Here is a 27018-nt window from a genome sequence, read left to right as displayed (position 1 = left end):
TAAAATAAAGTAAAATAAAATAAAATAAAAAAGTAGAAGTATATCAAATCTGAATTTTTTTAAAGTTAGAAACATGAAAACTGTGGACAACACTGTGTTTACTTTTAGCACCCCAAAAAACAGCATTCTCTTTTTCCATATCCCTTAGCTATGAGAGGCCAACTTCTTCCAGCAAAAAGAAACCGTGGTATTTGCAAAGACAGGGAACAAATACTTACAGGTACCAATGGTTATTATAATTGCTATCATGTGAGATACAGCAAAATTAATAATGTTAACTAAACTGCAGAACATTTTATGGTTTACAATGTGTTTTAATTTATATTGTTTGATTTCTTTTCAATAATCCTAAGAGATAGACAATATTATTCCCATTTTATAAAGTAGAAAACTATATAGCTTTAGTAAGATGATTTCCTAATATATGAGATTTTTATGCTGTAGGAGAGACCTAATTACTTCTTTTTGGATTGCTTTCTGTAGATTCAATTGTCAGTCAATGTTTAGCTAATATATCAATATACTGGATGACTCGTACAGAAACACTCCCTTGGAAGTCAAGTTCAAATTTCATCACTGGCTTGTAGAGAAAAATTTATCAGGAGGCATAAAAGACAACTAAATAGCTATGTGGACTAAGGGAATAGTTCAAGTTTGAAGTTATGAGGTTCATAAGCAAATTCCAGAATGCTATAAGTCATATCAAGGTTGAAAGAGAATTAAAAACAAAAAATATTAGGCACTCTTGAGTATAGAAATCCACATTATTAAAAATTTGTTCATTCTAACAGTCATAGGCAGAAAAAATACTCCAAGAACATACAATATAATCAAACAAAATGCCTCCAGCATATCTCTTCTCTCTATTCTCCTATAATTTACCAATGAGTAGTACCCTAGAAATAATAAAGGCTTGCCAAGAAGCAAACTGTCAGTTCTTATAGTCTATGACTCTAACAATACATGATAACCCTGGCATTATTTATATTACTATATAAAGTTGGCCTTATAGCAGGCAATATAATGATTTGGGGGACATTTAGGTTAAATGTATTAGCCTAATATAGCATACTCCTGAATATTCATGTTCCATAGTTAAAGATTTGTTGCTTTGCTTTAAATATCCTTGTTCCTGTTAAAATGGAAAAACAAGAAAAACTACTACTGCCGCCTTCCTAGGAAAGAAAATAAAACTTCTCTCACTAATGACCATCAAATTGCCAAAATCAATGGACTCTTCTCAGTAATTACATACCTTACTTAATATCTCAGATATGCCTTTGGAAATGTTTTCTTCCTTTTAGTTTCTAAGATATCTAGTTCTAATTCTTGTCCTGTCTCTCTGGCCACTCTTTTACTGAGTCTTCCAGACTCCTTATCAGCTACCCATTCCTTAGATATTTTTGTGCCCCCCTGGTTCCACCTTTAGTTTACTTCTCACTCTATTAAGTTTCCCTTAGTGATCTCATTCACACCTAGAAAATGGTGACTATGTAATAAAATATTTAATATTAAATTAACAATGTATATGTGTGTTTAAGGGTGAGATGTAATATATGTAACATACTCAAAGCTCGAACTTATTTACTTCCCCCACTACCATTTCCACATCTGCTCCTCTTGCAGTATGATGAATTTACCATTCTTCAAGTCATCAGAACCTTGGAGAGTGAGGTGCTCCCCAGTCCAGCTTCTTTATGATCTATTCCATACATACAGCACTTAACACATTGTTTATCAGTCTTTCTATTAACCTATGAGCAGCTTAGGAGTTTGGAGAAGCACAGAGAGGAAAAGATACTAATATTTAATATTTCTGTCAAGTACTTACAATCTACCTGGCATGTTTGTTTATAAGAATAAATTAATAAACTTGACTAATTTGAATAATATTTCTTGAATATCAGTTTTTATGGTACACATTATAGAGATACATAGAGGAACAATATGGAGAATCCTGGCCTTCGAGATTACAATCTAGAAAGGGGAGAGTTCAAAGAAAGAAGAGATAACTTATCTCAGAGGATGGAGGAAAATAAAGACTCTGGGAGAAAAATATCAGCATATTTGACTTCCACAGTCTCTCTTAAATTTTTATCTAACTGAACTTTTCAGCTCATTAAGTTTGATGGTTATAAAACTGCAACTTTCCTTCCTAGACTTCAGTTCTAAAGGCCCCAGAATTGTAAAAACTGTGACACATATAAGGAAACATGGTGCTAGTGTGTATAACATTCATTATGCTTGCTTACTGGTTAAGTTATAAAAAGAAAAATTAAGCAGAAATTTACAGTTCACAGAGAAAAACAGTCAGTGGATGATAGACAGCTGAGACAAAAAGTATAGACTATTCTCTTGAGAAGTTTGGCTTCCTGAAAGCAGGGACTGGAAGGAAACATTCTCAGCAATCATAATCCTATATATTTCTGGTTCTCCTCCTAATTCTTCGACTACGTGTCTTTTTAAAAATAATGGGGAAATGTAGTCCCTCAAATTACATTCTTCTTTGTAAAGATTGTTTCGGCTATGCTAGGTCCTTTACCTCTCCATATAAATTCTGAGATCAGCTTGTCGATTTTTGCAAAATCCCAGCTAGGATTTTGATAGAGACTGTATTGAATCCATAGATCAATTTGGAAAGAATTGCCATATAAATAATATTAGGCCTTCCAATCCATAAACATGGAATTCTTCCGCATTTATTTAGATTTTCTTTAACTTCTCCCAGCAATATTTTGTAGTTTTTCGTGTGTCTTATACTTCTTTTTTTAAATGTATTCCTAAATTGCTTGTTCTTTTTGATGCTATTTTTATTGGAATTGTATTCTAAATTTCATTTTCGGATTGTTCATTGCTAGTATATAAATATGCAATTGAGTTTTGCATGTTGATATTATATCCTGCATCCTTACTGAACTTATTAGCTCTAATAGTATTTTTATGGATTTCTTAGAATTTCCTACATAGAAGATCATGTCATCTGTAAACAGACAGTTTTACTTCTTTCTTACAAATAACAATGTCTTTTATTTCTTTTTCTTGCTTGATTTTACTGACTAGACCTTCCAGTACAATGCTTAATAGGACTGGTGAGAGCAGCATCCTTGCCTTACTCATGATCTTAGGGAGAAAGCATTCAGTTTTCTACCATTAAGTATAAAGTCGGCTGTGGGGTTTCATAGATGCTCTTTATCAGGTTGAGGAAATTCCCTTTTATTCCTGGCTTGTTCTGAATTTTTATCATGAATGGGTGTTGGATTTGTGTCACATGCTTTTTCTGCATCTATTGTCCTTTATTCTGTTAACATGGTACATCACCTTTTCAGATGTTAAAAGAACCTTGCATTTGTGAGGTAAATCCCACTTGGTCATGGAGTATAATCTTTTTTATATGTTGCTGGATTCAGTTTGCTAATATTTAGTTGAGAATGTGTCTATAATCATGAGGGAAATTGTTCTATAGTTTTCTTGTAATGCCTTTGTCTGGTTTTGGTATCAGGGTAATACTGGTCTTACAGAATGAGCTGAGGAGTGTTCCTTCCTCCCTTATTTCTGAAAAGAGTTTGTAAAGCATTGGTATTAGTTCTTCCTTAAACTAAGATGACCGCTCTTATGATATCTTTAATTTTTGTGTCCTTCATTACATCTAGCACAGGGTTTTACCCCAAAATATTTGGGAGTGAACTATATTATACGACTACATCCAAGAAATGGCTAAAATAGTATTTAAACAGTTTCCTGAATTTCAACCAAAAGCACCTTTAAAATGGAAGAATTCTATGAAAAACAATCTCACTACTATTTTTCAGTTTAGAAAAACTAGAACATTTACTTACTAGGTAATAGCTCTCTATCAGCAGTCTCTGTGCAGCTTGGATAAGGATAAAATAGATGGCCTTTCTCTAATGGGTATGGAATCATTCTAAAAGCTGAGAAAAAAAACACAAATATGGACATTCAATTCAGACTCCTTTTCATCCTATACCACAGATCAAAGCTATTTTTAGGACATATTTTTATAACATTTTCACATAGCATTTTATTTTATTTTTTAGAGATACATTTTAGATTAAATAAACTAGGTAAGCAAAATAATAAATAAAAGAAAGAATAAGATGATTTAGAGAACAGTGAATGGTTGGGCTGGAATAAAATTAAACATAGTGGATGATAAGACTGGCCAGGTCCTTCCTACCTTAGTCTCTTCGTTACAAACACGACAGACTTTACTCTCTGGTTATGAATTCCACTTTCTACAGGAATCTTCATAAAACTGCAGCATATATAACAGTTGCGACCATAACTACTGGCAACTCAAAAGAGTTCTCAATAGCTCCTAACTTCACATGTGAGATGTCACCAAAGTTTTCTATGAGCAGAGCTTAATTTAGATCAGGGGCCATTCTTATGCTTTGGCCCAATGGTCCCCAACATTTTTAGCACCAGGGACCGGTGATCCTATGAGAATCTAATGCCTAATGATCTGAGGTAGAGCTGAAGCACTGATGCTAGTGCCGGGGAGCGGCTGCAAATACAGATGAAGCTTTGCACGTCTCCTGCAGTTCAGCCCGGTTCCTAACAGGCCATGGACTGGTACTAGTCCGCCGCCTGGGGGTTGGGGACCCCTGCTTGGCCTGACTTGGCCAGCTATCTGTTTTTATAAATAAAATTTTATTAGAATACAACCATGCTTGTTCATTTACATATTACGTAAGGTTGCTTTCATGCTATTGGAGTTGGGTAGCTGTGACAGAGACTACGGCCCACAAAGACTAAATATATACCATCTGATCCTTTATGGTAAAAGGTTACCCATCCCTGATCTAGATTATTACCAACTCTAGTAGACTTCTTAAAGAAGGAACTCTTATTGATCTACTCAACTAGTTAAGTATCATCAACATTGTGAAAAGGTTTTTGCTTTTCCTTTAGTGCTTGTCTATGTAAATTTTTACCAAAATACTGATTTTGTTCAGAGAACAAACTGATAGTTGCTAGATGGGAGGGGGGGTTGTGGGGCTGGATGAAAAGGTAAAGGGATTAAGAAGTACAAATTGGCAGTTACAAAATAGTCACAGGGATGTAAAGTACAGCATAGGGAATATAGTCACTAATATTGTAATAACTATGGATGGTATCAGGTGGGTACTAGACTTACCAGGGGATCACTTCATAAGGTATAGAAATGTCTAACCACTATGCTGTATACTGGAAACTAATATAATATTGAATGTCAACTGTAACTGAAATTTTTTTTAAAATATGGATTTTGTATGACCATAATAAAAAGTAGTGATTTGTCCAAAGTCACAGAGCAAATCAGGAGTAACATTAGGAAATCATGCATTAAGACGATTATTCATGAAATGCAGTATAAATCATATATTTATTGGAAATCTCCTCTGTGCCAAGCAAAAAGCTAGGCACTGAAGACACATACAAGATGAATGAGATAGAGTACCTGGTTTTGAGGAGCTTACGGAGTACTGGGGGGAAAAGCAAAAGAAATCTAATAACCCAAAGACATTCAGCTCCTCAGTTTTAGTTGCTCCAGTTTTCTTAACCTGTGTATTGTCAGTGTCAAGCTCAGTTTCTGACCCTGAGCAAATGGTTAAGGCAGGTAGAGGTTCCCAAATGTCCTTGGTTCAAGGACACATGGTGCCCTTTCCATCTCAGTAATTTTTTATGATGATCCTAAGCTGAAGGAAATATCTAATAATTGCACTTATTAAGTAGTGGATTCAAACAACTATAAACGTTTATGTTCTAACAGTTTAGCAGTGATTTGGAAAAAAAATGCACATAAATTAAAAGGAAAAATAGTTATATAATTTTATATAACCATCATTTCTTACTAATGGGAAACATGAGCCTGCTGGGTACTGCACAAATTCTCAAACCTTGATATCAGATTGGACAGCACCACCCTCATTTTCTGTTCCACAGAGATTTATGTGTGATACTTGTTTTAATCACAGCAACAAAAACCCAGCTCTGCAAAGCTATCACATGGAAAAGAATAGAGAGTCACCTAATTGTGAAATGATAAACTATTTAGAGTAATAGTTTGAATGGTGTCTGACAGGTGTTGATATTGCTGTATTTCCACTAAAATTTTAATATATCCAGTGCCACTCTTGTGAGCTTGCTGCAATACCCGCAAGGTGCCTAAGTGCAAAATTTGCTAACTGAGAGAGTTAACCAATTTTAGTGAATGAGCGGTGAATTTATTTTTTAATTTTTATTGATAGCAGAGATATATTTTTCAAGAGAACTATTATAAGAATTTAACTGATAAAATATTTTGATTAAGCTTCTTCATTTTCTGAGTGATTTTGAAAAGTTACAAATAAGAGATCTAGTAGTTGAAAAACAGTTCAATTCTCCAATGAAGATATACAAATAGCCAATTAGCACATAAAAAGATGTTCAACATCACTAACATTAGGGAAATGCAAATAAAAACCACTGAGATACCACTTCACAGCCATTGTGATGGCTATAATCAAGAAAACAGAAAATAGTAAGTGTTGGTGAGGATACAGAGAAAGTGAAACATTTGTGCATTGCTAGTGGAATATAAAATGGTACAACTGATGTAGAAAATAGTATGGCACTTCTTCAAAACATTAAACATAGAATTATATGATCTAGCAATTCCACTTCTGGGTATATACACAAAAGAACTGAAAGCAGAAATTTGAACAGGTATTTGTACACCCATGTTCATAGCAGCATTATTCACAATAACTAAACGGTAGAAACAACTTGTTCATCATCGACAAATGAATGTATAAACAAAATGTGGTATATATGCAGAGAATGAAATATTATTCAGTCTTAAAAAGGAATGAAATTCTAATACGTGCTATAACGTTATGCTAAATGAAATAAGCCAGGTATAAAAAGACAAATGTATGATTCTACTCTATGAGATACCTAGACTAGTCAAACTCATAGAGATAGAAAGTAGAACCATTACTAGAGTCTGGGGAAGAGGGAAGAATGGAAAGTTATTGTTTAATGAACATAGAATTTCAGTTTGGGATGATAATAATTTATGAGGATGGATGATGGTGATGGCTGCACAACAATGTGAATGTATATAAATACTACTGAACCATATATTTTAAAATAGTTAAAATGGTAATTTTTATGTTACATATACTTTACTACAATAAAAAAATTTAAAAATAGCATTGGTATTAGTTGTGAGAAAAATAGTTTCATGTTATACACATCCGACATCAAAACAACAAAAATAATAGTCCAATTTAAAAAATATTAGAATAGCTCAACCACTAAAAAGATTATAAACCAAGATATGTATGTTTTCATTTTCTTTCCTTACAAATATGTAATTTAAATGGACACATGGCAGAATAGCATAACAGTTTCTCATTCTGCTTTTCCTAAATGTGGCATCAATATAAGTACATTAAGCATCTATTCTAGCAATAAACCAAATATAACACCACTGAGTTCACTTTGAAACTAATCAACAACAAATCCTTATGGAAACTCAATCTCATTTAAAAGGACTACCTGTGAGCGCAATGAATAGTCAGAGACATGAGTGTTACATGTGGAAAAGAATACTTACTGCCTTCCCACGTACACTGCAACAGATTAAGAGCGCCTTCTATTCGCTTCCAGTGCTGAAGATGAAAGAAAGCATAGGCAATTGCTTCACTATCACCCCGTTTCAGAATATGTTCTGGAGGTAAAATTAGACTTTTCATCTCCAGTAAATACTAGAAAAATAACATACACACACAGAGACACATCACAAAAAAAAATTATGTTAAATTCAAATGCCCACAAAAATATACATTCAAATTTTATAAACTCGATTTTATTTACAAAAGAAACTTTAACCTAAGTTGAAATAACATGAAGGTCCTACTGGCAACACGTGTATAAAATGCTTTAGAAGCAAATTCCAAAGATTGGAATATTTCTATAGGTAAAAATAAGGAGAGAAATGGCTTATATGTGACCTTGCTAAATACAAAATGGAAACTCAAGCTGAGGAAATGTGAGAGCAAATATTAATTTTTCCAAAAAATAATTACATGTAAAATTCATAAAATACAATTTTAAAACATTTTGTGGCAACATTCAATTCTTTTTTTCTTTTATTCCCATTTTATAGGTGAAAGATCTTAATTATGAAGAAGTTCAATTAAATTAATATGTACCAAGTACAAAGCACTATGCTTATCAGGAAATACCAAAACACATTCTATTTTTTGGAGCTTCCTAATATAATGAAAAAGACACATTTCTTAAGTTAATAATTATAACCAGACTGTACTGAATGTTTTATTAGAGGTATTAACAATGTATATAAGAATATGGATAGGCAGTATTAATTTTAATTAATTGATTGAGATGTAATTCACATATTTTAAAATTCACCCATTTAAAATATACAACTCATATATATGTGCAACTATCACCACAGTCAATTTTAGAATATTTCCACCACCTCAAAAGGAAATCCTGTACTCTTTAGTTATTACCCTCTACTCCACCATCTCCCTAAGCCCTGAGCAAACACTAATCTACTTTCTGTCTCTATAGATTTGCCTATTCTGGATATTTCATACAAATAAAATCATATAATACATGGTCTTTGGTAAGTGGTTTCACTTAGCATAATTTTTTCAAGGCATATCTATGTTGCACTATATATCAGTATTTCATTCCTTTTTTTTTTTTGGCTGAATAATATTCCATTGTGTGGATAGAACACATATGTTTACCCATTTATCGTTTGATGGGTATTTAGCTGTTTTCACCTTTTTGGCTATTTTGAATAATGCTGCAAAAAAACATTCGTGTACCAGTTTTTACGTAAATATGTTTTCATCACTCTTGAGTATACACCTAGTTGTAAAATTGCTGGGTTAGATGGTAATTTTTACATTTAAGAGGTATTAATTCTGATTTAGGGGCTAAAAATAAACCACTTGATGGAATTTGAAATTTGAGCTGATGAAGATGGACAGAATATGGATGAGCAGATTGGGGGTTGGGGTAGGTAGAAAAACAGGAGGATATAGTCAAAGTATAGGGCCTACTTGAAAAAAAGCACTGAGCCAAGAGAGCATAGTGTAAGATTCATGTAAGGGATTAGTGACTGTGCCTGTTAAAGAAGTTATAGACTATCAATTCTTATTCATATATGAAATTAAATTCTATCTTAAACTCTTGAAGAAAATACTTGCCTTAATATTATAATCTATAATAAAAGCAGTACAATCACAGTTATAACACTAATCAAATGTACTAATTACACAAAGAAAGATGCTAAATTAACTACTTATACATCATATTTACTACTAAAATGGTCAATTTAAAACAAAATATTTTAAAAAATATTTCATTAGTTAAATACTTGCAAAGACTTCCTCTACTGAAATAGGTTTGAAACAACCTCTTTGGTTCTAAATAATTTGTTATTAAATAATGTGTCATAAGGTCCAAACCACATTAACTTCTGTTATAAAATGTAAAAAGAGAAACATTCCAGAGGTGTCTCAAAAGATATATTCTCACATTTCAAATTCTAAATTCCTCAGATTGTTACATAAACTAATGAGATAAACAACATAGAGTTGAATTTGTAAAACTGCTACAAGCAGGAAGAATCTTAAAAATAAAAAGTTGCAATGGTTTCAAAATTTAAACCTTATGTTATTACTCAATATATATGTACACATATTAATATATCTAAAATAAATTTTTCTTATGAAATGTGCCTTTCCAACACTTACTGAGGTTAATACCCATCTTTAATTACTCCTACTCCTATATCTTAATAAAGTTGAAATTTAAAAAAAAAAAAAGAATTACTCTTAGTTTTGATATATCTTGCTTTCTCTTCAAAGTGTAAGAATGCAATCTGCTCATCAATTTATTTTAGTAGATGTCACAAACTATGAGATTATTTACTAATCCAGTTTGGGGACTTAACATTTCCCATTCAGTTTCTTAAAGGAATGCAGCAGAGGTTGTGTCCTGGTCAAGCAAAGCCCATTTGCTGCCTGGTTGGGTTCTCTCCCCGTAGTGCCTTGGGCCTATATTCAGGAGGGTAATATTCTTTCTAATCCTCTCTAATCCTTGCCCATTTTTTTAAAACACAGTAAAAGATCACTCACACCAGGCGGCTGTGGGAAAATGGACTCAAATAGCTGACCCTTGACATGACTCCTTATGCTCTATCCAAGTACACGAAGAGCTTCTTCAGTAGGAAGCAAAGAAAATGCGGCAATCACAGTGAAATCTCCATCATAAAAAAGAGTATCTCATTTTCAAAAGAAAGCTGTTTAACACTTAAACCAACTCCTTTCTATTAAAATTCTGTCTAATTTTACAGATAGAGGAGATAATATATATCAATTATTTTCAATGAGTTTTAGAACCCTGAAGCTTTAAACTAAACCCTATCTTGGTAGCCACTTAGCAAAGAGTAAACAAAGATATTCGGTTAACAATTATTCAGTAAAATTTATAGAAAATGTCAACTTAATACTTTTTTGAACAGCAACTATACATCTATATTTTCACCATTTAATAATCTAAGTGACAATTCAGATAGTAATCGAACACATATGGTATGCTTATTAGGAAATACTTCAGAAGTTTATATTAAAAAATCTTTGCTATTTAATCATTAAAAAAAAACTTCCTTATGCTATCTTATTTTTTATTATCATGTCTTACCTACCAGCAAATGTCATTTCCAATTTGACTTTAAAGCTAATCAAATCTTATTTTTCAATTTCTAATAAGGCACTGAAATAAAATTTCACCCTCAAAAATAAGGGAAAATTTCAGTTTAAGGTATTTAAAAATAGGATTATTACTTATTTTATCTTCCTACAAACTGCTACTAAGGAATTTCTGCTACCCAACATAAGCTGTTAAGTTACCACACAATCGAAAACATATTCTTCATATTCTACTATAGCACCTAACACATTATACTACCCAAAGTAGGCACTAAAATACTTATTAATTGATTTGATCTGAGTTATATAACTAAAATGACTTCAAAATCATATTTCAGTTTTTCCTAAGATATATATTTTTTAGGCAAGGCAACCCTTGGTTGACCTCACAGATTGCAAGGACCTTGTCAGCTTATAATCCCTTACTTTTTTTTATTTTTAAGTTTTACGCCTACAGCACCTGGTCTTCCGAGGTGATCTCCCATCTAAGTACTAACCAGGCCTGACCCTGCTTAGCTTCCGAGATCAGATGGGATCAGGCTTGTTCAGGGTAGCATGGCCCTGAACAAGAGATATTTTCTAACCCTCTGGGAAAAACAAAACAAAAACAAACAAAAAAAATCTACTATCCAGGCTACTTTTCTATGAAGGAAAATGTGAAAATTTAAAAACTGAAGGGTGTTTGGTTTCGGAAATTTTTGGCCTTTTTTCCTGCTTATAAAAGTACATGCTCTGTGTACAAAAATGCAAACACTGCAGAGTTACACAGTAGAAAATAATACAAGATTGAAGAATAAAAGAATAAAGAAAATAAAGATAATCTGATTTATGTTATGTCTAATTTCTTTATGCATAACATAATTGACCTTTTCTTAAAAATAGAATCAAGCTGTTATGCAACTCACTTTTTACTTTATGATACATCTTATACATTTCTTCCTGTCTCTATATAAATCTAACTCATTATTTTTTATTATTGTATAGTATTCCATTAAAAGCTGAGTTATTTTATAAGTTCAGATTTAAAGTCATGCTGGAATTGTACTACCATTCTTAAAAGGTCAAAAATGATATCGTTAAGCAAATCTCATAAAACTAGTAAAGTAAAAGTAAAATATAGAAAATTTATTAAAAATAGGAATATAAAATAGTAAAAACTCATAAAAATAAGATGGCTTAAAAATTCCCAAATCTGATGGGGTCTAAAATTTTATTTTTTAAAAAACTTACACAGGCCTTTATAACAATGCAGATCTAAACTAAAGAAATGTCTATTTACCAAGTATTTATTGAATGTCTGTTATGTGCTAGGCAGAGTATCAGACATAAAATGAGAAAGACAAGAATTCTGCTTTTTAAAAAGCTCACAGGAAACTAAGGGAGATATATACAAAGAGACAAAAAAAAAGGTATGATTAAGGTACTGAAGGAACAGAGAGCCATTATCTCTGTTTAGGAAAAGTAGGAGACATCTCTATAAAGGAGGCAACAGATGAACAGTGTCTTAAAGAATGAGCAGAAACTTGCCAAGTAGAGAAGAGTTTGAGCATATATACAAAGGTAGGTAGGGAGATATGATGAGAAATTACCAAATCCAGGAAGCAGTGATGCTGGAGATAAGGAGCAAGGCAGAAGTGGCAAGGGGTAAGGTTGGAAACGGATACTAGGCTCAGACTGTGAAGAGCTTCTATATAAGCAACACTAAGGGACTGGTCCTTATTTTATAAGCAATAGGGAACAAGAAGAGCTCTTTTTAGGCAGAGTAAGATTTGCTACTTAGGTAGCTAACTCTGACAACAACCAGAATGGAGAGGGGCCAATGGCAGGGAGACCAGTAAGGAATTTGTTTTAATAGTCCAAGCAAGAGATGGTAAACAAACTTACATTTAGAGATGCATAGAAAATGTCTGGCAATATATAAGCCAAGGAGAAAGAACGGTTACTTGAGAGAAGTAGAATTGGAAGAGAAAGAATGGAATATTTTACTTTGTAAACTTCTGAAGGGTCTGAATTTTTTTAAAAAGTTCTTATCATCTTTATAATAACAATAATAATTTAAAAAATTAGTAGTGAAGGCACATAATGGTCAGTGACAGTGGGGATAAAGTAGATGGCTAGATGTGAAAGACATTTTAAGGTTATAATACAAGTTGCTAATTTGGAAAGGGCAGAAGTAAAGGTTAATGAGGAGAAGATAAGGTCATATAATCAAAATATATAAGTAAGGAAGGACAGGCAAGTAAAAGAAGAGACTTAAAATAAAATTTAAAATTCAGTTTGAGACACATTAAAGTTGTCTGAAATACCTATTAAATGTCCAGATAAAAATCTCCGTAACTAGAAAAAAAAATGCAAATCTATAGATGAGGAAGCCAGAGTTGAAAGATACAGATTTGCAAATTTATCAACAAATACAATAAAGTTGAAGACATAAACCAAGGCTGGTACCTAGTATGTGCTCCAGGGCCTTCTGTATTACCTCCAAATCACCTTATTGTTATATCTGGGAAATTGCTTGGGAAAAATTCTACTAGTATTAAACTATGGACAATACACTCAAATAACTATTCAAACCTCTTGATTTTCACTAAAAATATAAAAATTAAACCTACTTTAGAAGCTATAGTTAAAAAAGCATAATGATGTATGGTCTGATGGTTTCTTTTATAACTCTAAAACCATACCTATGCTTATACCCAAATTCACTTTAATTTTGAATTGCTTTGATCTTTATAATTTATCTTTAGATTACTTTTTTCTATTACTTTGTAACTCTTACAACAGCTTTTGACCAAAAGCAATATAATTCTGACCTGAAGTAATGATAATGCTTTATAATCTTCCTCTTGAAAGCAGAGGTTAAAGAAAAATCTCTCTGAAGGCATCTGAAATTAAGGTACTTTGCTCTTGATCAGTCATGCACACCAAGAACCAATTTATCTCTGCAATTAGTTTTCTCAGTGCACATTCTATGAGATTGGACAGGCAGGCCGAATGCAAAGAGTCCACATGAATGTATATTGGGGAGGAGACTAAAGATGGTTCCCAGATAGAAAGTAAACAGAATTGCTATATGAATAAACTAAAACATAATGGTAACTAACAACCTCTGGAGAATAGGGAAAGGAGAGGGAAGGGAGGTTAGAAAGGGCATTTGCCACAGAAAAACTCCTTTCCACATCATCCTACAGAGCAGCACCTTGAGAGATAAGCATTTCATATTTTAACTCATCCACCTAGGTCAAAGTACTACATAATGGAAAGGCAAATGCCTCATTGTGCTCTAAATTTGGGTCTTAGATTTTGGCACCACTTTCCCATTTCTCCTTTTACTCCTGCTATGCCACTCAAAATCTCCAAGACTGCCTGTTTCCCTCTTATCTTTTACATATGCTGATATGGCCAATGAAACGTAAATCTGCCGCTAAAGAGCTAGTATCTTATGGTAGATGAGACTCATCCTAAAGGCTTCGATTTCTGGTCAACAGATGGGTTTTACCTTTTCTATCTCAATTTATTTTTAAAATTTCCCTTGTACTTATAAACGCCTCCAGGCACAGGCTGCTTTCTTGGTGATACAATACTAAAAAGAGTTTATTGTAAAATAAGAAATAATAATTTTTAAAAGCTACAGAGAACACATTTCTAAACATGTACTCAAGTTGTAGAGATTTACTAAACAAGTTTTTTTGTTTTGTTTTTAAATGTTCTACTTTATTCTTCCTCCAAGAGCTTCTGTAAGACACAAATAAATTGTCCTGTTTCAACATCTTCACCTTCACCTCATCTCAACAAAGGAATCCCCAAATCTTATACATTCTAAGTCTCTAAAACAATATTTACAAGGAAAAAGTACATACTGGAACAGCTTAAACAGGAAGAGAAAATGGTAACAGAAGTATAATAAGCAATGATTGCATGATAATCAAGACTGTTGCCTGACACTCAAGACACTGTGTTAAGCACTTCATATATATTGTCTCATTTAATCGGAAGGCATGATACTCTGACAGAGCAGTCCATGCTGAGAAAGATTTTTTTTTATTGAGGTACAATTTAAAAATAGTCAAATGCACAGATCTTAAGTATGCAGTTCAATGAGTGTTGACAAATGAAGACAAGCAACGCCCAAATTAAGACATAGAACATTTCCATCACCTCTGAAAAATTCTCCTTTCCAGTTCATCTCTTACCCTGACCACCTGAGGCAACTATTGTTCTAATTTCTACCACCACAGATCACTTCTGTCTTTTCTCAAATGTCATCATTCAGTATGCACTCTTTGGTACAACACTCTATTTTCAAGATTCATCCATATTTTGCTTATATCAGTAGTTCTTTCTTTTTATTGCTGAATAGTATCCTACCGAATAAATACATACCAATTTGTATGTTGACTTGTTAAAGCACATTTGGGTTGTTTCCAGTGTGGGGTTATTATGAATAAAGCTTCTATGAACATTCATGTTCAAGTCTTCTGGGGAACATATGGTTTCATTTCTCTTGTGTAGGACTGGAATTGCTGGGGTGAGGTATATGTTTAACTTTTATAAGAAATTGCCAAACGTTTTTACAAAGTGGTTATACCATTTTATACTCTTAGCAGCTATATATAACTGCTTCACATTCTTACCAACATTTTATGAGTCTTTTTAATTACAGTCATAAGCCGCATAACATTTCAGTCAACAACAGACTGTATATACAACAGTGATCCCATAAGATCATAATGGAACTTAAAAACTGCCATTGCCTAGTGACCTCGTAGCCATGGTAAGGTTGCAGTGCAACCAGTTCCTCATGTGTTTGTGGTGATGCTGGTATAAACAAACATACTGTGCTACCAGTTGCATAAAAATATAGCACATACAATTATACACAGTACATAATATTTGATAATAAACAACTATGTTACTGGTTTATGTATTTACTATACTTTTTATCATTACTTGAGTGTACTCTACTTATAAAAAGTTTACTGTAAAACAGTAAACTGTTAAGTTGGCAAGTCACTTCATACACTTTGTGTTTATTACATCTCTCAACTGTGTCATTGTCTCTCGTGCTCGATTTCATCTTATGTTGTTTTATAAATTTGGTGTAGCCTAAGAGAACAGTGTATATAAAGTCTACAGTAGTGTAATGTCCTTCACATTACTCACCACTCACCACTCACTCACTTAACTCGCCTAGGGCAACTCCCACTCCTGTAAGCTCAGTTCATGGTTAAGTGCCCTATAAAGTGTACCATTTTTTAATTTTTACTGTATTTTTACTGTACCTTTTCTATGTTTAGATACACAAATAATTACTGTTGTGTTACAACAGCTTACAGTATTCAGAAAAGTAACATGCTATACAGGCTTGTAGCCTCAGAGTGATAGGCTATCCCATGTAGCCTAGATGTGTAGTAGGCTAGACTATCTAGGTTTGTGTAAGTGTACATGATGATGAAATCGCCTAATGATGTATTTCTCAAAACATATCTCCATCATTAAGAGAAGCATGATTGTACAGCCATTCTGGTAAGTGTGAAATGGTACTTTGTTGTGATTTTATATTGCATTTGCCTGATAACTAATGATGTTGTGCATCTCTTTGTGTTTATTGGATAGTCCAACATCTTTTATGAGGTATCTGTTTTAAGGTTTTTGACCATTTTTCATATTAAGTTGACTTTTTTATATTTATATATTCTGGATATGAGTCCTTTGCCAAACAAATTGCAATTTTTTTTCCTATCTGTGGAATACCTGTTCATTTTCTTAATACTGTCTTTAATGAGCAGAATTTAAAATTCTTGAAAAGGCCAATTTAAATTTTTTTTCTCTTCTAACTCGGTGCCTTTTGTGCCCTGGGAAATCTTTGCCTGATCCAAGTTTCAAAGATATTTCAAAAATATCTACATGTTTTCTTCTAGATATTGTATAGTTTTAGCTTTTACATTTAGGTCAATGATCCATCTCAAATTAATGTTTATGTATACTATAAGAAAAATTCAAGATTTCCCCCCCCCATTCACATGTCAATAACTTACCTAATGAATAACCCTAGCTGACTCTTTAGCATTCATATCTCAGCTAAGTTCATGACCCATTCCCATGTTTACCTTTCATGGGTGAAATTATATGTTATAATGGTATTTTCAACTATGGAGATTCACAATGGTTTTGGACCATATTAATCAAGAACCTCTTTGGCCTACTATAATAATAATGTTAAAGAATACCTTCTATAGTAAAAGACAAACTTAAAAATGTACAAAGGAACTGAACAGACATTTAACCAAAACAGATATACCAATGGCTAATAAACACATTATAAGATGTTCAACTTCATTAGTCATTTAGGAAATGCAAACCAAAACCAAAATAGATGCCATTTCACACCTCCTAGGATAACTATAATAAAAAAACAGGCAATAACAAGTGTTGGCAAGAAGGTACAGAAATTGGAGCCCTCACACATTGCTGGTTGGAATGTAAAATAGCACAGTCACTTTGGAAAACGGTTTGGTATAGTCTCTCAAAAAGTTAAACATAAAATTACTATGTGATCCATCAATTCTGCTCCTAGGTATGTACAACAGAGAGAAGCGAAACCATGTGTTCACACAAAAACTTGCACATGAATATTCATAGCAGCATCATTCATAATAACCAAAGTTGAACCAACCCAAATGCCCATTAACTGACGGATAAACAAAATGTAGCATATCTATACAATGGAATATTATTCAGACATAAAAAGAAATGAAGTATTGATACATGCTACATTATGCTAAGTGGAAGTAGTCAGACACAAAAGGCCACATAGTGTATGGTTCTAAATTCATAGAGACAGAAAACAGATTAATGGTTGGGAGAGACTGGGGGAGAGAGGTACAGGATTTCTTTTTGGGTTAATGAAAATGTTCTAGAATTAGATAGTGGTGATGATTATACAACCTTGTGAATACACTAAAAGCCACTGAAATGTGTACTCTAAAAGGGTGACTTTTATGACATGATTTACCTCAATTAAAAAGACAATACCGTAAAGCTTCTTGATGGTTGGATAATGAATATGAGACAGTAGAATGAAACAGGATGCTACGTAATATTTAGAAAGTATGAAAAGTTTCTGCTATAAAAGAAAAAAATCTGTCAATTTCTATAGTGGCTGAAAGATGCACAATCTTTTTCTTGTTTGGTGACTAAAAAAATTTATTAATTGAACCAAAGTCATAGGTAGGTAATGAAGAAAAAGTCGAAAACCATGAAAACATGCTGTTCTAATTTTTAACTATTATTATCGGTTACTGTACACTGAAATTCATTTGGTAGATTAAAAAAATCTGTACAAGCAATCAATATTAATGAAATATCTAAAGCAAATCATAGCCTGAAGAGATTTATGTGATCTTTCTCTATTGCACTTCTAATAGTTTCCAGCTTTAACAAATTGCACAGCTCCAGACCTACAGCCATTTCTGTTACAGTTATGTGGAAAGTTGCCAAAAAATGTTTCCTGCTAAAACAGCTTTATCCTTTGTCATTTTACTGGTAACATTCATAAAATATTTGTCAAATCTGCATAATAAATTTGTAAGATTAAAAGAAGATTTAAAATATAGATATATATTTAAATGTCACTGTTCATTAGCTTAAATAAGTTATCACCACCCACAGCTGAAGTCTGAGGAAGAAAACCCCTAAAGCCCTTTATGTCTGCTTGGCTCCAGCTGACAGTCAGGAATATAAACCACAATGTGAGAGAGAGAGACAGAGAGAGACAGAGAGAGACAGAGAGAGACAGAGAAGGAGGCGGGAGGGGAGGGAGAGGGAATGAGAGAGGGAAAGAGAAAATGAATCTGAATCTGTACACGCTTCACTTTAAAACCCTAGCAAACACACAGCAGCAAATTCCAGAGCTTTCCCAGTTCATATAACACTAATGTTATTTAAGTGGGATATTATCCAAGTTGTTGGAGCTTAAAATTTTACCAAAAAAATCTTAATAATTATCTTGTTCGATAACACCCAGTTAAGGTGTATATCCACAAACAATAATGTAAGGTTATAGCACCATCCTACATAGCTGGACATTTTAAGAGTTGAATTGTCAACTAGCTTTGACATAAAGTTGAGGGGAAAATAGTTAAATTCCTACCTATAAATAAAAATGATTTTAAAATGTTAAAGTATATATGTTATATACTTTTTAAATACATATTTATATCTATTAAATTATATATATTTAAGTTTCATTGAGGTATACTTTACATATCACAAAATTCACTGTTGTAAGTATACAGTTCAATGATTTTTTAGTAAATTTATACAGCTGTGCAACAATCACCACAAAAAGTTCCCTTGTGCCTGTTTACAGTCAATCCCTACTCCTATCCCTGGATTCAGGGGATCACTGATCTACTTTGTGGGTCTGTAGTTTTGCCTGTTCTAGAAATCGCATTCAAATGTAATCATAAAATATGTGTGTCTGGTTTCTTTCACTTGATATAAAGTATTTGAGGTTAATCTGTATTGTTGCATGTACTTATAGTTTGTTCCATTTTAATTCTAAGAAGTGTTCCATTGTATAGATATATCATAACTTATTTATTCATTCACCTATCTTTGATTGTTTCAAGTTTTGGGCTATTGTGTATAATACTGCTACAAATATTTATATACCTGTATACTTGCATACAAGTCTTTGTATGGACATATGTTTTCATTGCTCTTGTGTAGATACCTAGGAATGGAATTGATGGTCATATTGTAAGCAACTATGTTTAACTGCAAACTGTTTTTCAAATTAGCTATACTATTTTACATGCACAACAGCAATGTACGCAGCTTCGCCACATTCTTGTCAACACTTGGTATTGCCAGTCTTTTTGAATATAGCCATTCTAGTGGGTATAAAGTAGTATCATACTGTGGTTTTAACTTGTATTTATCAATGACTAATGATTCTAGGAATCTTTTCATGTGCTTATAAGTTATTGGTGTATTTTCTTTGGTGAAGTGATTATTCATATCCTTTGCCCATGTTTTAATTGAGTTGTTTGTCCTCCTATTATTTGTATTGTAAGAGTTTTTTATAATTCTAGATACAAGTCCTTCAAGAGATATATGACTTGCAAATATTTTCTCCCAGTCTTTTGCTTGTCTTTACATTTTCTTAATGTCTTTCGAAGAACCAATGTTTTAAGAAGTCCAATTTATCAACTTTTTTCTTTTGTAATAGTGCTTTTGATGAAATCTCTGCCTAACTCAAGGCCTCAAAGATGTTTTGCTGTTTCTTTCTAGGAATTTTATAATTTTATCTCTTAAACTTAGATCTACAATCCATTTTGAGTTAATTTTTGTATATGGTGTGAGGGAAGGGGTCTAGGTCCTCCCCCCATATAGACACCTAATTGTTCCAGCACCATTTGTTGAAAAGACTATTCTTTCTCATTAAATTGCCTTGGAAATCTTGTTGAAAATCAACTGACCATAAATATGCATGTTTGCTTCAGGACTCTCTGTTGTCTTCCACTGACTTATATACGTCAATCTTTATGCCAATATTATACTATCTTAATTACTATATAAAATGTCTGGAAGAAAAAACCCTTTAAAAATGTCTTAAAATTGGGTAGTATAAATCTTTCAACTTTGTTCTTCTTTCTCAAATATTTTTTGGCTATTCTAGGATCCTTGCATTTTCATATAAATTTTAGAATGAGCCTGTCAATTTCTACAAATAAACCTGCTAGGATTTTTAAAAGGAAATACATTGAACCTACAGATCAATTAGGGGAGAATGGTGATCTTAACAATATTAAGTCTTCCAATTCATAAACATGGTATATCTCTTCCATTTATATAGGTCTTCTTTCATTTCTCTCAGACTTGTTTCAAAGTATTTCAGTGTATATCTGTGTGTGTTTTGAAAAAAGAAAAGTATCCAAAAAGTCATCATAGAATACTTAGAGCAGATTCAATCTGAGAGCTAATATATATTACTTATCCAACACTTTAATTTTATAATTGGGGCAATGCCTGCATTTCCACTAACCTCCCTCACCCATGAGCCTCTACTAGTAGTTTTGAAAATCAATGCACAATTTATATCATCAGAACTGTTACTACTGAGAATACATTTTTGCATGAGAAGAAGTCTACAACCATAGGAAACAGATAGTACATATTTTGATATTTTGAGTAGAAATAAAATAAAATTTTTAAACATCTTAGTGGTGTATTTAATTTCAATAGTTCTGATTAATAACTGCTATTCATTTTCTCACACAAGGAACAGATTCCCATCCCATCCTAGATAATAACAATAACTGTTTCGCTTACTATGGAACAGGCAGTCTTCTTTAAACAGGCACTTTAAAGATATGAACTCATTTAATCTTAATAACAACTCTAAGAGGTAGGGAATATTATCCCCATTTGACACAAGAGGAAACTCAAGTCCAACGAAGTTAAATAACTTGTCCAAGGTCATACAGCTAGGAAATAGTAAAGCCCAAATCCAAAACTAGACAGTCTAGTTGCAGAATCCATTCTGTAAACTACTCGGAAGGATGAAACAGCACAGTATTTCAAATAAAAGTGCTTCCAAAAATGGAACACTAAGTAATTCAGATCAATCCTCCCAGACAACTAAAAAGACTGAACATATAAAAATCTAATTAAATACATCATATAATTAACAGAAGGTAAGAAATTACCAGCCTACAGTCCAATGAAGGCAGAAATCAGAGAAGTAAGCCACACTTGGGGCTTCTTTTACTGTAGCAACATTTGCCAATTCTGGACAAGATGGCTAAGAGGCTGTTCACCCTATTTTTTCAGTGTCTTAAGGCTAGGGTAACAAAGTCAGAGTGACAGCCCGGGCAAACCCCTCAGGATTGGATTGGGACCCTGAAAGTCTTCTCCCTAAAAATAAGGGTGAATCAGAAATAAACCAGAACTTTCAAGGACTATAGCCCACTTTCGAGGCATCTGGATGGACCAAAAATTATCAATCTCTGAAACTGAATTAAGGTGATCCTGTCCTGCTTCTTCTAGGCCTCTAAGAGCAAAGAAAATACTCTCTGAAGAAAGATAATATTATTTGAGGTTTTAAGTTATTTCTACAATTTCAAACACCTGGCACATAGTCAAAGAAAATGTGGCATAAGAGAAAACGAGACAATAGGAACATGATGCAGTAGAAAAAAAGAAAATAGAAGCAGATACATGGAAGTTCCAGATATTGGGATTATCAGAGAAAGACTTTATTACTTTAAACTATTTTAAAAGAAATAAAAAACTATATTTAAAATTTTGGTAGAGAATTAAAAAGAGATGTGAAAAATAAACAGAAACTCAAAAATTGAAAAATGTTTCAAAGGAGTGAAATTACACAAAGTATGTTCTCTAACCACAATGCAATTATGCTAGAAAACAATGATGAAAAGATAATCTTATATATTTGGAATTTAAGGAATATATCTTTAAATGGAATAAATATATCTCTAAATCAAAGAGGAAACAATGGAAATTAGGAAACATTTTGAACTAAATTATATAAAAGATATTGCTATAGTATGCAGTTAAAATTGTGGTTAGAAAGAGGTTTATAGGCTTAAATAGATTTTTTAGAAAAAGAACGGCTGAAAATTAATGAGTTAAGTATCTATGTAAGATACAAGAAACAAAAAATAACAAAACAAGGCCAAAGAAAGTTGAAGGAAGGCCATAAAGAACAGAAATGAATGAACCAGAAAACAAATAGTAGAGAGGACCAACCAAGCCAGAGCTTGGCTCTTTGCAACTAACAAGACTGATAGATCCCTAGAGACTATGATCAAGGTGGGGAGAAAAGGTAGCCAGTATTGCCAATTAAAAAGCGGATGTTATAACGGATCCTGTAAATATTAACAAGGTAATAAAGAATTTTATGAAATCTTTATGCCAATAAATCTGAAAATTTTGATGAGATAAATTCCTAGAAAAATACAACTTCACAAACACCAATACAAGAATAAGAAATTTGAATAGTTAAGTAATAGTTAAAGAAACTGAATTTGTAATTAAAATATTAAACTAAAGAAGTAAAATCTGTAACAAAAAAATCTTTCTTAACGAGGAAAACTCCAGAATCAGATGACTTTATCAGGAAATTCTACTAGTTGTTTAAGGCAGAAATAATTTTAATTTTACACAAATTATTCCAGAGGAAATAAAAAGAGGGACCACTCCTTAACTTGTTTTATAAAGTCAACAACAAAGGAAAAGTATAAACCAAACATATAAGAAAAGAAGGACGTGAACATAATTGATGTCAGAATAATGGTTACCTTTAGCAAGAGGGAAAAAGCTGCAATTGAGGAAGGGCAGTCAGGTGGGCTTTGGGGGCTGGCAATGTTTTTTGGGGGGGCTCAGTGGTAGTTTCCACTCATTTGCTTTATAATAAATCTTTAAGATGCACAGTTCTGTTTTTTTTTTTACACTTTGCTGTGTATGTATTATAATTCACAATAAAAAAATTTAATTAAATTTATAGGACTAGTGTCATTTCTTAGATTTTAGTAATTTTCTTGACTCTATTCTTTACTTACTCTAACTGATATACAACTTCCATTTCTTGTAAATTACCTTTTAGAGATTAATCTCTTTAATGTCTACTAGCTTCCAAATTCTATTAATACACATTATATGGAATCAATAGTTACGATTACATTTTGTAGTAAAGGCATCTATTCTTGAATATTCTACACTTCCTAACATGGGCATTGTTTTTAAAACCTACAATTTAATCTTGGGAGACAACACACACAGATTAACCAACAATCTCTATGTATGTCTGCAAGGTGCACAATATAAAGACAAATGAGATGGATAAAGTCTCATCTGGAACTAAATAAACATTAACTTGGCAGTTTTTTCTGGGAACTTCCACATCTGTTTCCTATCGCTGATTATTTTAATCTATTTATTGGCAGTCTTTGTCTACCTAGCCCTAGTTCAAAACCCAGGCATCTGTCTAGATATAAAAAGCTTTCACAGTAACAGGAAATTTGATTTAATGATCTGAAATATGAATGATCTTTTATTAAGACCTAGCCATTTTATTTCTTCTCTATAACTATAATAGAAGGAACAGCTAAGCAAACACATTTCAAATTTTATTTTGACAAGAATTGCAAAATCTATGATGAACTGCTGCTCTTATCTACCTTCTAAATGCCTTTTAACATCTCCGTTCAGGTGAATAATAAGCATCAAATTATAGCAGACTAAACAATTCTGACTCAAATAATAGAGACTCAAACTTTGGTCTATACACTGTGATCAATTTGATAAACTTAAAAGCAGTATTTTTTATCATAAAAGTTCTCACTTTTGGGACATGAGGATTAAATTCCACAGCTCTATGAATTGCTTCCACAGCATTTATTTCTGCTGTGTTTAATCCTCTTCTGGAGGCTGTTTCTGGAGAGAATCTGTAAGAAAACCACAAAATAAAGAAATGAATATAAAAAAATATACATGGATTTAGATCATAATCTAGCCCCCTGATCAGAGGTTTCCGGTGATGGCTAAAGACAAAGCCAAATAACTAAACATGAAAGTAAAGACTTTGGTCCAACATATTAAAAAAGGCAGCATAAGAAGTGAAAATCTTCAAATTTAGGTAAAGAAAGGCTTCAGGAGTAGTTCATTGAAGGCTCACTTTGGGAAAGAATAAAAGAAAGGCTACACAGAGATATCCAGAGAATCTCATGAAATAGTACATTCTTATCATATTTTCATTGAGAAGAAACAGACTGAATATTCCATTCTAATTCATATCAAGGTGTAGTAATCTAAGGTGAAAAAAAATGTCACCACTAAGTTGGTTTCTGAATAGCTTACCTGTGCAATACAGACATTCGTTAAGGGCAGCCAAAAAATACAAGGAATACAGAATAACTCAGAATAGATCATATGAAACCTATTTCCCTACCACACACTTTATCATTATCACCATAGCTGCTATGCACTGCATGTACTTTCTTTCCAGCTTTGCTTTAGGCATTTATTACATATAGTCCTCACATAACCACCTTATAGTATTATTACTCTCATTTTACAGATGAGGAAAAGAATCAAACTGATTAACTTGCCCAAAGTTCCAAAGCCTAAGTATGTGGTAGACCCGAATTTGAACCCAGGTTTACTTAACTCTAAAAACCTTGCCCTTTCTACTACTACACATAGTAAGAAGCCTCAAGGGCTTATTCAGAAAGGGTTATTCAGAAAGAAGTAGAAAGGAAAACGAGCATTGTTTAAAGTCAATGGATGACATACATAATATTGAGGTTGGCAGTCTTTCTAAATTATTTTATTTTTCATAAGTACTTACTTATCTGAAACAGTCCTTGTCTTCAATAGTGCTGCTGTATAACAGATTGCTGCTGACTTTGGAAGGCTTATATCTGTAATAATAATTTTCAATTTTTGTAAGAATAAAAAAAATACCTGAAGACAATTTTTAATAAGAATAATTGATAGTACAATTTCAACAGATATAATATAGTAGTAGAAGCATAAGGACATTTAGTCGGAAGACCTAAGTTCGAATCTTGAATCTACTATTTACTAGTTATGCATCCTTGAACAAGTAGCAACTTCTTTAACCACGGTTTTCTCTTGTCAAAACAGTAAAATGGTAATTTTCTGGCAGAGATTAAATTAAAGTATGTCTGTGAAAGCCCTCAGCACAATGGTAAAAAGGACTCAACAAATGTTTATAATAATTTGCTTTCAATAATACTATTCAGGGAAAAAGGTATAGTATACTTAGAACTACTATGTAAAAACTCAACCTATTCACAACTCAACCTATTCTTAGAGAAAAACTAAGATTCAATAAAAAAAAATATTTAACTGTAGTTAAATCCAAGTGATATAACGCTGAGTGGTTTTAATTTTTTCTTCTCTTGTGTTTTAGTATTTTCTACATTCTCTTAAATGATATTTTTTTCCCAGAAAATAATTAATCAGAAATTATAATAATTATATAATTTTTTTCTTAAAGAATGCCCCAAACAGAAAATCAATCAATGTGATATACCACATAAACAAAATGAAGGATACAAGTTATTTGATCACATCGATAGATGCAGAAAGCATTTGAAAAAAATTTAACATCGATTTAGAATAAAAACTCTCAACGAAGTGAATATACAAGGAACATACCTCAATATAATAAAGGCCATTTGTGACAAACCACAGCTAATATCATATCATACTCAATGATGAAAAGTTGAAAGCTTTTTCTCTAAGATCAGGACAAGAGAAGATTGCCCATTCTCACCACTTTTAATCAATATAGTACTGGAATTCCTAGCCATAACAATCAGACAGAAAAAGAAACAAAAGGTATCCAAATTGGAAAGAAAGACGTAATAATGTCACTATTTGTAGATGACATGATACTATATACAGAGAACTCTAAAGATCCCACCAAAAAACTATTAGAATGAATGAATTCAATAAAGTTTCAGGATACAAAACTAATATTCAGAAATATGTTGTGTTTTTATACACTAATAACAAGCTATCAGAAAGAAAAATTAAGAAAACAACCTCATTTACGATCGCATCAAAAAGAACGAAATATCTAGAAATAAATTTAATCAAGTAGGTAAAAGACCTGTACTTGGAAAACTATAAGACATTGATGAAAAAAAATTGAAGATACAAATAAATAGAAGGACATATTGTGTTCATGGACAGGAAGAATTAACATCGTTAAAATGTCCATACTAGGGCTGGCTCCATAGTGTAGCGGTTAGCACGTCTGCTTTACACACAGAAGGTCCTGGGTTTGCGCCCCAGGTGGAGACACAGACCATATCCTGGGTGTGCCAGCCCCTCTGGGTGCGCCAGGCCCTGGGTGCATGCTGCAAGCATGTGTGGGAGGAGACAACCCCCTTCACAGATCCAGTTCTCAAGGGGAAATGGCAACATCCATAGGTCAGGGGTGAAAGTGGGGGAGGGGAGGAATTAAAGAGCAGGGAAAAAAAATGTCCATAATACCCAAAGCAATCTACAGTTTCAATCTCCAGATTCAATCTCCAGATTCACTGCCTATGGCATTTTTCAAAGAACTAGAACAAATAACCCTAAAATTTACATGGAACCATGAAAGACTTTAATAGCCAAAGCAATCTAGAGAAAGAAGAATAAAATTGGAGGTACCATGCTACCTGATGTCAAACAAAGCTATACTAATCAAAATGGTATGATTCTGGCAAAAAAA

General features: G+C 32.7%; 1 protein-coding gene and 1 pseudogene across 9 annotated transcripts in view; both read right to left on the bottom strand.

The window, feature by feature from the left end:
* ST7L (suppression of tumorigenicity 7 like) overlaps positions 1-27018 on the bottom strand; it is an 88388-nt gene that overhangs the window by 25978 nt on the left and 35392 nt on the right. For 7 of the 9 annotated variants that reach the window (XM_023535736.1, XM_023535740.1, XM_023535737.1 and 4 more), the window contains 4 exons: positions 25117-25189; positions 24112-24214; positions 7604-7754; positions 3837-3929 (listed from right to left, as the gene is read on the bottom strand). In XM_023535736.1, the coding sequence (XP_023391504.1) occupies positions 3837-3929; positions 7604-7754; positions 24112-24214; positions 25117-25189 (420 nt within the window). The remainder of the gene's footprint in view (positions 1-3836; positions 3930-7603; positions 7755-24111; positions 24215-25116; positions 25190-27018) is intronic. The other 2 variants (XM_023535746.1, XM_023535748.1) reach the window with 1 other exon arrangement.
* On the bottom strand, positions 11188-11306 carry LOC111745652 (annotated as a pseudogene).

The sequence above is a fragment of the Pteropus vampyrus genome, unplaced genomic scaffold, assembly GCF_000151845.1.
Source record: "Pteropus vampyrus isolate Shadow unplaced genomic scaffold, Pvam_2.0 Scaffold6, whole genome shotgun sequence".
Classification (NCBI taxonomy): domain Eukaryota; kingdom Metazoa; phylum Chordata; class Mammalia; order Chiroptera; family Pteropodidae; genus Pteropus; species Pteropus vampyrus.
Note: the sequence above shows the minus strand (reverse complement) of the source record. Positions and strands in the feature narration are given on the sequence as shown.